The sequence below is a fragment of the Pipistrellus hanaki genome, assembly GCF_964339955.1.
Source record: "Pipistrellus hanaki genome assembly, chromosome: 16".
Taxonomy (NCBI): domain Eukaryota; kingdom Metazoa; phylum Chordata; class Mammalia; order Chiroptera; family Vespertilionidae; genus Pipistrellus; species Pipistrellus hanaki.
This window is the reverse complement of record NC_140518.1, coordinates 11202883-11215044: the sequence shown is the minus strand read 5'-3', so window position 1 is coordinate 11215044 and position 12162 is coordinate 11202883. Positions and strand designations below refer to the sequence as shown.

The 12162-nt window shown below is 35.5% G+C and overlaps 1 protein-coding gene across 3 annotated transcripts in view; it reads left to right on the top strand.

Moving 5' to 3' along the window:
- SPAG9 (sperm associated antigen 9) overlaps positions 1-12162 on the top strand; it is a 95199-nt gene that overhangs the window by 18207 nt on the left and 64830 nt on the right. For 2 of the 3 annotated variants that reach the window (XM_084863388.1, XM_084863389.1), the window contains exon 2: positions 4163-4283. In XM_084863388.1, the coding sequence (XP_084719514.1) occupies positions 4163-4283 (121 nt within the window). Of the gene's footprint in view, positions 1-4162; positions 4284-11530; positions 11607-12162 lie in introns of those variants that run through there. The other variant, XM_084863392.1, reaches the window with a different exon arrangement.

Genomic DNA, 12162 nt, shown 5'->3' with positions numbered 1-12162 from the left:
CTATAAATCTTCTCAAAATAATAATATAAATATTCCAAACTATTGGAAACAGCACAGGACTCAGAACAATAATAAAATAATAGATCATTTAAAAAAAAAGAAAGAAAACAAAACACAGTTCTTATTACCTCCCTTATAGTCTGTCCCCCACCCAGGAAAAGGGTCTCTCCTGTTAGGGCCATGGATCCAAACCTTTTTCCTGCCGAGAACCTTATTTTGGTGTCTGATTGAATTTCATGGCACCTTTTCTATTTTTATTTTTTTCCTAAATTCTTATATCACATTTTTAACTTTCACATTATTGTTAAGTACCAGATAGAGCTAGGCCATTTTCTGAAGTTTTTTGTACTTATCAGTCTTCTGTTTCCTGAGCTGGTCCATCCTATAGCAACTTCTGTTCCCAAGGTGATTATATTATCAGGGATATTTCTCAAAACAATGCCCCCAAAGTAGTCTTTTTGGTGGGTATTTTTCTTGAATAACAATTTAGAAAATGTCAGATATTCATTACTTTTTCTTGATTATTCTTTGAAGGCTATAAGGAGTGTTCGTTTAACTAGGCTTTCATTGCCCTGTATATCTATTAACATACCTTATCAGAATTGAGGAATATTTATTTTTGTTGTGTAATAGTGATTAGCTCTCAGCTGTACATTTTAAACCAAGATGTAGTGTACATTTAAAATTGGGATTTTTTTTAAGAGCAGGGAGAATTTTAAGAATATATTGGAAAAAAACAAAATTTACAGTTTTTATAAATGTGGGGAATCATTCTTTATTTCTTGTAGAACTTGAAGATGCATTGAAATGAAATGCTTTGTTTTCCATTTGGGTTTTATATATTTACATGCCTGGAAAAAGAATGATTCTCAAAGGAGGTTATGATGCCAAAAAACTGAAAATCCACTATTTAGAATAAGAAAGGAAAAACATATCCTTATGAGAAATAGCAATTTGTTTTATAGTCTCTAAGTTTGTTTTAATTTGCTGGAAGGAAAGTCCTGGTATTATGCATTTGCCATGGAGTATTTTCGTTATTGATAGTCCTTTCCTGTGAAGGGAAACCGCAGAAGCAAAGATTTCCATTTGGTGATAGATAGCTCTGCTGTCCAAGAATTGTCTCACAATTTTGAAGGAAAAAAAAAAATCTCTCTTCCTTTTGCCATATTTACTTAAGGTAGTCAATATAGATATGAGACATATCTATATTATATATAATAGTTGTAATAAAATGCAAAAATTTTTGAAGCTTGAATCATCTAGATAGGTCTAAGTAATTCTTGTAGAGTAAACGTATAGTAGTGACTGTTTCACAGTTATGGATTATTCATGACCTTCTGTAGCCAAACTGGGTCGCCAAGAAACAAAGCAGATACAAAGCTGTGTCCAAGTGATGTTTCTTCTCTCTGTCAGAAAGGTCTGACTAGGCAGAAGAGTGGTAAAATTGTTTCCCCCCCAGCTTTTTTGAGAAATAATTGTCATATAACATTGTATAACTTTAGGCCAGGGTATACAGTGTACAATGTAATAATTTGATTACATATATAGTAAAATGGTTACCACAATAAGGTTAGTTAACACATTCATCACTTCCCATAGTTACAGACTTTTTTGTGTGGTGAGATCTTTTATGTCTACTTTCTTAGCAACTTTAACATATGCAATATAGTAGTACTAGAGGCCCAGTGCATGAAATTCATGCACAGCTAGGCCTGGCTGGCGATCAGGGCCGATCTGTGGGGTGACCAGCTGGGCGATCGGGGGAGACCCGCTCTTCCCCCCACTGCCAGTTGCCTCCCTCTGCAGAGTGACCAGTGGGATAATTGGGTGGAGCTGGGGGGAGGCCCTGCTGGTACCTGCTTTGGCTGGCCTTGGGCCTGCGGCCTGCGGGCTGGGGCAGCTCTTGCATTGAGCATATGCCCCCTGGTGGTCAGTGCACATGATAGCAACCAGTCATTCCACTGTTCGGTTAATTTGCATATTAGGCTTTTATTATATAGGATTGTTAATTATAGTCTTGGTGCTGCTATACACTATATCCCCAGACCTACTCATATTCTAACTGGAAATTTGTACCCTTTGACCACATTTACCCATTTCTCCCACCCTCACTTTCTAACCCTATTAGTGGTAAAGTTTTTTTTTTATCAGGAGTTTAATAGCATAGCATTTTAAGTGTTACTTGTAAATATCTCTATGTTCTTTCAAACAACATTTTATTAATAGCACAAAAGAAACATAAAATAAGAATTTATAGTTACCCAGATGAAGCAGTTTAGTTAAGGGAGCATTCATTCAAAGCATGCCAGAAATAGTTACATTTTCTTATTAATATTTTATCTTTGCTTATATTCCCAGGTAAAAATGTTGAAATAACTTTTCTGTTCATATAACCTTTTTTCTTTTATTGATTTCAAAGAGGGAGGAGGGAGGGAAGGAGGGAGGAAAGGTGAGAAAGAGAGAGAGAGAGAATGAATCATTAATGATGAGAGAGAATCATTGATTGGCTGCTTCCTGTGTGCTCCCTGCTGGGAATCACATCTGCAACCTGAGCATGCTGGGAATTGAACCATGACCTCCTGGTTCATAGATGGACACTTAGCCTCTGAGCAACAACAGCTGGGCCATCTGGTGTACTTTAAAGAGAAAGGAAAGGAGAGGGAGTGAGAGAGAGAAACTGGTTGGATCTAAAGGTAGATTTGCTGATGGATTGGATATAAGGTATTAGAGAAAGAGAAAAGTCAAGCTGACTACAAAGAGTAAACAGCACGTAGAAAAAGTTGGTCAAGCCGAAACCGGTTTGGCTCAATGGATAGAGCGTCGGCTTGGGGACTGAAAGGTCCCGGGTTCGATTCCAGGCAAGGGCATGTACCTTGGTTGCGGGCACATCCCCAGTAGGGAGTGTGCAAGAGGCAGCTGATTGATGACTCTCTCTCATCGATGTTTCTAACTCTCTATCTCTCTCCCTTCCTCTCTGTAAAAAATCAATAAATTATTAAAAAAAAAAAAAAAAAGAAAGAAAAGAATGACAGCCAGTAAAGTAGAAGAGAAGAAAGGAAAGTCCTGGAAGTCAAATTTTAAAAAAGTATTTTAAAGAGTAATCAGTGATGAGCTGTCAAATGATGCTGTTTTTAAGATGAGGATTGAGATTTGATTCTTATATTGAATGATAATCTCCTTGGTGAGAACAGTTTTAGTAAATTAAATTTGGTAGAGATATTTCTAGAACATGCTCTTTTTCTTAGAAATTTAAATTCCATGGTTCAGCCCTGGCCAGTGTGGCTCAGTTGTTTGAACATTGTCCCATGCTCCAAGAGGTCTCCAGTTCAATTCCCTGCCAGAGTTGCCAGCTCCATCCACAGTATGGGGCGTGTAGGAGACAGCCAATCAGTGTTACTCTCTGCCACTCCCTCTTCCTTCATCTTTCTCTAAAGTCAATAAAAAACTCTCTCTTACCCTGCTGGCATGGCTCAGTGGTTGAGCGTTCACACTTCGATTCCGGTCAGGGCACATGCCCCATGTGGGGCATGCAGGAGGCAGCCAGTCAGCAACTCTCACTTATCATTGATGTTTCTATCTCCCTCTCCCTTCCTCTCTGAAATCAATAAAAATATATTAAAACAAAACAAAAACACCTAGCATAAAAACAAGAAACAAACTGCCTCTCCCTCTCTTTCTCTATTTAAAAAATATAAATTCTATGGTTCAAGAATCTAGAAGACTGTCCATTAATCAAATTAGCATTTAACAAGTATTTATTGCTATTTCATCATCCTTTGGTTCTCTACTTGTTGTACACGTTACGTGCAAAATTATGTAAAAATTGTATCTTGAATTCAGATGAATATGCAAATATACTAGTAAAGTCATTTACATATGTGGGGGGTAAGATTTATGTATTTCCTCTTGAATGTCTATTATATGATGTGAAAACACTCAGATTATTTTGTTAGCTTTTCTATATTTGGAGGTTTTAAAACTTTTTTTTTTTTTTTTTAATAGAGAATCTAAAAAAAAAAAAAAAAAAAATCAACCTAAGTTCATGATTCTGGTATCTTTTTGAGTAGTTAATGCCTAACTGTGCTACTTGATATCAAGAAACACAGGAGTTGATAATGTTAAAAAATTTTCATTTCTCTAATGAAAATATTTCTTTTATTAGAAATTCATTGAATTTGAAGACTCTCAAGAACAGGAAAAAAAGGATTTACAGACCCGAGTGGAATCTTTAGAATCTCAAACAAGACAACTTGAACTCAAAGCAAAAAACTATGCTGACCAGAGTAAGTAAAAATACCTCTCTTCATAAGTGGATTGTAATAGAGAATGACTCATCCTGACATTTGATTAAGGTTCCAAATACATGCTTGAGATTGTTATCCCAGACTTAAGAGTGAGAGCTGGGAGCTAGATTTTAGTTTCTTTTGTTCACATTTTCATGTGGCACCCATATCTGCAGAAATGACTAAGTTAAAAATACCTATATTACTCTTTTCTTCAATTTAGCTCTCAGCCTTTGTTGTAGTTAATATTATGCTAGATCCACTAACCAGGATTCTGTGGCGTGTGCATGCAGATCTTCTAATGATCAACTACACAAAGTTGCATTGTTTTCTGTATTGTTTTAGAATTTAAAAATGTAAGACAAATTCTAGCTTTGGAATATGTATAAAAAATTACTGAATTCTTTTGTTTTTTTGTTCCTTTGTAGTGGAAAATTGAGGGCATTTAGAGGAACAGATTGTCATTTCTCACAATCACTTTATTTTTAATGTAATTTTATATTTTATTATTTTTTAAAATATATTTTTATTGACTTTCAGAGAGAAAGGTAGAGGGAAAGAGAGATAGAAACATCAATGATTCATGCTGCCTCATGCATACCTGCTACTGGGGATCCAGACTACAGTCTGGGCATGTGCCCTTGACCAGAATCGAACCCTGGTTCAATTCGCAGTTCGATGCTCTATCCACTGAGCCAAACTAGTTAGGGCTATATATTATTCTTGATTTTAAAATAATTACTGTTTCAAATCCCAAGGATGATTTCCCCTTTTTGGCTAATCAAAGTGGTCCTTATAGAAACAAAATTAGAAAGAAATGGGAGAGGCTTCACGGCCTGTTTTCAGGTTGATTCAGGCAGGCAGAGTGCTCTCCAGTTTTCCTTCTCAACAAGAGATGGCCAGCAGTTACCTTCCCACTTCACGTTAAAGATGCATAGTGACACCTGCTGTTAGGGGACTGGCATTCAGGATGGTAATCCTCGCTACCAGGCTTGGATAACGTGTGATAACTGACGGCTCCCTCCAGGACTCTGGAAGAGCCCAATAGGAACTCCGAGAATCGCTGAGAATCTGGCGTTCAGGCATTTAGAATTGAAGGAGAACTCCATGGCTGTCAAGCAGATGTCATAGGAGGGAGCCAAAGGATATTTGGTAACAGAAGCCAACTAGAGTGACAGAGAATAAGCCATGTGCCATGTCTTTGTATTTTTAGGCTTATAGATACCTAAACTGCTGTACCCTTCCTTTGTTAACACTGAGTACATGGAATGACTTCTATGGTTTTACTATAGAAATTTGAGGTGGTAGAGAGCTGTATGATGGATTGCACAGTGCACACACTAACTAATACACTCCTGGAGTCACATTACTGTGAGTACCACTCATCTAGTGGCAATTATAAGCTTTTGGGATATTTTAAGAATTGAGCATTTTCAATTCAAAGAAGAAAAATAATTAGCTATTGGAGATATTTTAATCCTACCTTGATTGTATTTTCATAGCAGGAATTATGTATTTTAGAACCAAACACTTCTGGCACAGTCAACAGAACCAACCTCTCATTTGACCTATTACATTTTCCTCTTGGTTTCTGAAGTTTACCAAGTTTTGGATAGGGAACTGTTTAATTAGAAAGGAAGGCACCCCTTATCTAGAATTCTTTTATACTTTAATTAATCAGGTTCTGTGATTAGGGAGTTACTAAAGGAAGAATTATTTTGCATTTGAAATTCTGATTTTGGTGAAAGTATTCAATATGTTAAAATCTCTCTCTTCTGTTCAAAGGAACTGCTGCTTTTTTCACAAAAGTAACCAAATGGAATGGCTAGTAATTTTTTTCACATATACTTTTATCTTTTTTATTACTAAACATTTAAAAACCTACTTTCTGTTCCTTTTTAGTCAATGTAAATAAAATGTAGTAGTCTCAATTAAGATTGGTTACCCATTGCAGTGAATCCAGCTGCCTTTTTTGAACTGCCATATTCCATGGTATCCAATCTCTCATTTCTCTCTAAAATACAGATTTCTGTTTCCTATTTTAATTCAAAATAATTTTAAAAAGTAAGATATCTTTTAAAATTAATTGATAGTTTTCTAGGGAAGGGGTGAGGAAATTCTTCATCAAGTATTGGATATGGTCTCGAACTAAAATTTTTCTGAAAACATTTTTGTTATTAATATATCCCTCTGGGAGTCTGATATCTCATTTTGAAGTAAATCTTGGTGTCTAAATAACAGTTAAAGAACTTACAACTGTGGTTAATAAAAACAGACCCTTCAGCTGTCCAAAACTGACAACACTAAATGTTTTGGTTCATGAGCTGAAGCTATGAGGAGCCTTCTTGTATGACTGCTTTGGGATTTATTCCCTTCTCCATTGATACCTTGGAGTCTGCACACATCCTGACCTGGTAGGGTCTGGTTCGAGCCTGCAACCAAGGTATGTACCCTTGACCGGAATCGAACCCAAGACTTTTTGGTCTGGAGGCCAACACTACTCACTGAGCCAAACTGGCAAGGGCTAAATGTACAATATTTTTTTAGTGTGCCTAACGTGGTTTTATTTTTTATTTTTCATATATTTTTTAAATTCTTTATTGTTGAAAGTATTATACATCAGCCCATTTCCCTCCCATTGACCTCCTCCAGCCTGCCCGCCAACACCCCTCCCCCCTCACAAGGTCTTGGTTGATTACCTCCCTAATTAAATAAGCCCTGGCCTGTGTGGCTCAGTTGCTTAGGCTTTGTCCAATGCACTCTAAGGTTGTCAGTTCAATTCTGGTCAAGGGCATGTGTCCAGGTTTTGGGCTCGATCCTTTGTAGGGGGCGTGCACGAGGCAGCTGATCCATAGTGTACTCTCACAACATGGTATCTCCCTCCTCCTCCCCCCTCTCTGTTAAAAATCAATTAAAATTATTCTTTAAAAAAGAAATAAATAAAAATAAATAAGCACTTATTTAAGGCCACAGAAATAACTGATGATGATAACTGTAGTAAAGGAGGGGTAGATTTTCTGATTAGTGCCTTATTTTTAGTACCATATAATGGTATCTTACCCATTTTCCATGTTAAGTGTCCAACCGTTAGACCATTCGACTAGCTGCTTATGACGCGCATTGACCACCAGGGAACAGATGCTCCAGCCAGTAGTTAGCTTGCTTCTGGGGTCCACCTTCTCGCAATCCGGGACCCCTCGGGGGATGTCAGAGAGCCAGTTTTGGCTGATTCCTGCAGGCTAGGCCGAGAGACACCAATGGTGCATGAATCCATGTACGGCCTCTAGTATTTATATAATAGAAACATTTAAAAGTCTTGAATTTTAGAAACTATCAAGTCTGGCTTATGTGTGTAGGGCACATATCCCTTTTAGAAAATAGCCACAGTAAAAGTCCAAGTTCTGCTTTGAAGACCACTTCTATGTTAAAAGGGGAAATTTTGCTTGTAGTTTCGTGCTATTTGAGAAGCAAGGGACTGTCAAGAAATAGGAACTGAATTAAAGGACACACTTTATAGCATTTGATAATATGGAATCTGTCATATCCGGTTGTCATGATTTCACAGTGTTGAGAAGTTGATGTTTTTGTGGTCACATTTGATTTTGGAGATTTCTGGTTTCTGTCTTTTCAAAATTTGAACTACGTAAGAAATACTTTTGTTTTTTGCACACACAAAAAAAGCTTGTATTATTTCTTATCTGGAAGTAGCAATAACATTTCTTGGTAGTTAATATCTTGTGAGCCTAGAGGAAGAATCTGAACTATATATGGAATCGAAGAAGGAAGTTGTGGATTGAGAAAGACCTGTTGGTGCTTTTCAACTCTGTAAGGAGTCTACATTCAGCCTTGCCATTCATAGTGTGGCAGTAATGAGTTCTTTATCAGAAACTACTTTATGTTCATTAGTTCTGTTGTTGTATATTGAGTATTTCTCTCTTATAAGCCAACTTTTTAAAATGAATCAAGTAAATATATAAATATAGACATTTTGATACAGTTAAAAATATTAAACTATTACTGTGTGCCTGACAGCCTAGGTATGGTTGTGGTATAGAAGAAACAGGATATGATCATTGCAGTCAAAGAAGTATAGTTTGTGTGTATGTTTTTGGCAGGGGGTTCTGGGGTGATGTTTATGACCTTCTAGTCTTTTTTCCAAATGTACCATGCTTTATATCACCATGCAGTTGGAGTGAGTGTACATATAATTTTGTATCTTTTCCTTAACATTATCCTATTTTCTTTGTTGTATAATCTTTATTACTATTATTTTTTAAATTTATTTTTCAATTACAGTTGACTTACAATATTATATTAGTTAAAGGTGTTTAACATAGTAGACATTTATATAACTTAAGTGATCGCACCAATAAATCTTGTACCCATCTGACACCATTTATAGTTATTACAGTATTGACTATGTAGTCAATAATTAATCTTTTAAAATGTCTGATTATACCTATCATTCAGAAGCTGTGCCATCTATTAACAATTCTGTTTTCCTGAGGGACTATGTCTTTCCTCTAATGAGAATTATTTAATGGCCACTTTGTTTTGTTTTGTTCTTGGCTACTCAATTCAGAACAAACTTAGAAGTGCAATCATAATGCCTTTTTTGGATCTTATCCAATTAGTGTATTTAATTGTTTTTTCCTTGATCCACATTTTATATATATATATATATATATATATATATATATATATATATATATATATGATGAATTCATATATGTTCTTGTAAGCTATCTCAAATTCTTTGTGGAGTCAGAGTAAAAATAAATATTGGTAAATTACAAACATACAAAAAACTTCCGTTGGTGGTTGGACATTTTTCCAGTGTAATGAATCATATTTTTTACACATAGATTTCCCTCTCTCAATAAAATTTTCGTAGAATACATTTAAGGAAGTAGGTCAAGGAATTATGGAATAGTTTAGTGATTCTTAGTATTTAGTAGTGTATGGTCATTTTTTAACGTGAACAGAAGTGGAGAAGTAAGATTTAGTAGCATATTTTATTTCTTTATTGTAACATGAATTTGAATCATTATTTATAACATTAGCACCCAGAGCTGATATAAAACCACTTATTGATTCTTTGGTTAAAAATATTTTTCCCTCAAGCTTCTTAAGTTTCTACTAGATGTCTTTCCCCTTGAATCGTGGGAGAAGATGATAACATTTAGATGGCAGTGATTTTGGACTATTTATAAATTCTTCTCTAATTCTGTCCTTCCTTTGAATAAAAAATCCCACTTAAAAAAATTAAATGGAAGAATGTTTTTGACAGCTGAAGACATTTGGGGCAGAGCCTTGTATTTTGATCTTTCTACCCTTTACTTTTCCCATGCAACATCAATTTGCTTTTTAAATTTGGTGTTAGATCTCAGTCTAATAAGATAACTTCAAGCCTTTAGCTTGAAACACTTATTATTGTAAGAGAGACACTTACTATTTCTTGGTTATAAGAACGTAAACACTACTAGATGGAAAATATAGGGAAGTCATATAATCAACATGTTTTTTATTTTAAAGGAGTAAATGGCTTAAAATAGACCGTACATTTGGGGATTATTTACAAGCAAAGTTCTATCTGACTGATACACTGAGATCTTTCACAACACAGAAGAAAATCCATCTTTAGGTATACTTTATATCCGGGGTCTTCAAACTACGGCCCGCGGGCCACATGCGGCCCGCAGAGGAGTCTGATCCGGCCCGCCAGGTTTTTTGGGCAGTGAGCGCAGCCGAGGTGTTACAGTAGGAATTAGTAGTTCATATAGTCCGGCCCTCCAGCTCTCTGAGGGACCGTGATCTGGCCCCCACTTTAAAAAGTTTGAGGACCCCTGCTTTATATCAAAGTTAATAGTTGAAAGGGCCTAAATATTTGTCACTAATTTCAAATCACTAAAAAACAAAAACAAAAACAAAAAAAACCCCTGAAACCTCCAGACCAGTAAAAGGCTTTATCAGCCTTTTTACTATTCTTTGCAGTTGACAATTCATGTTAATATTCTTAGAATTTGAGAATTTAAAATTTTATATTGCTCATAGGTAATCTATATTATTTTTGGATGATTAAAGTAGATAACTGATTATATTCTCATTGAAAGGCAGCTTTAGGAGTTTTAGATTTATATCTTCTGATTTAAAAAATGATAAAAATAAAATTCATTATATAGAAAATTACTTTAGTCCATTTAACTTTAATCTAGTTCTTTGCAATATACTATAAAGAATATCTGTATATTTAAAACACTTCATTTAAGTGTTTTTCTTTTTTTAAATTTTTTTTAGAGCCTATATATGAGAGAAAAAGAAAATTAGGCATAAGATAATTTATACAAATCCTAATATTTTATTACTATTTCATTAGGTAATATTCCATGTGGTCTTCAGATGTGCTTTATGTTTTATAATCTGTATTTAGACTCTTTTCTGTAGTCTTGTGTTATCTATGGAGAACCTTAAGGTTGTAATTTATACTATCTAGAACAAAAGATTTCATAAAAAGTGATTTTATAAGTAAAGGTTAAAGAATTTATGCTGATTTAACTTAGAGAATAAAATAAGTATGATTTGACTACCCCTTCAAATACATAAAGGAAGATACCAAGTTGTTTTTCTGTAATCTTGGCAGATTAATTTAGAGAAAATGGTTGGTTTGGTTGATCACGAGGAAGTATTTCTTGACCATGGAAGTGATACAGAGGAATCTGCGTGCTCCCCTTACACAGAGGCTTGGGAGGAGAGAAATCACCTTTTTGTCATGTATGGCAAGGTAGCATCTTCAAGACAGTGACTAGATCAGATTGCTAGAAACCCCTACCACTGGGATTCTGTGAAGATATCCTACTCTGTTTTGATTCATGAGGATACTATAGAATTTCACATTGTGCCATTGGTTAATAACATAATATCTGTGAAAATCTCTTGAAGTTTAGAGATACCGGAAGAACTTAGTTGGCAGAAGAGAGGGTTTTATGACTGTTTTGATGTGGTTGTCTGAGATGTTTGCTTGTAAGTCAGCACTTGATTCTTGCTTACCTGTTGAGACTTCTGATGCTAAATTCTTCAAGGAAAAGCTTCAAGGAAAGACCAATGTCAGTCTCCTGAGGCCAAGTAACAGTTGGATTGTCTGCCTTCCATGACTAGTAAGAACTGAAGATTCCTTTTGAGAAGGCAAATAATGAGTTGGATATGGCGATCTAGCAGGTCTGTTTCTCTTTCTTCCCCCCGTAGGCCTATCAGCAGTCTGATGGGGCAGAAGACATCAGAGATGGAAGGTGTTCCAAACTTGGCAAAGGCCATCATTCTAAGGAGGTAAGCTTTGATTTTGAGCAGGTAGAGCAGGCAGCTCTACCTGCCTTAATCATATCCTCTTGCTCTTTGGAAAGAGAGAGAAAGAGCATTTAAAAGGAGGCTGAAGTATCTTCATTAGCTATTATAGGGGGACATTTTTATTAGTCTTTTGATTCTTATTTTTTCTTAGTCCCTCCCCCCTTTTTAAGATTCCTTGATTTTTTAAAAATTTTCTCCACAGAATATTTGCAGTTTAAAAATATGGCCGATTAGTTATCTGTTGTTTTGGGATAGGAAGGATGAAGAGAATTTTGTTTATTTTTAGTTAATCTCATGTTGTAGCTATTTTGATGAGTAAAATGATAAAGGTTTTTTTTTGGCTTTGTCCTGAGATCATTTTGAAGTTTGGGTTCACATGGGAACTATTAAACAAGAAACTTGTCTTTTACTGCACTTCAGATGTAATGCACCCGAGGCATAGGTGAATTTTATAGTACTTGAGGTTTTTAGGGATGTGTACCATTCTTGCTCAGATGGGATGTTTTTTCCTCTTTTCTTCTTTCCTTCGCTTTTCCAT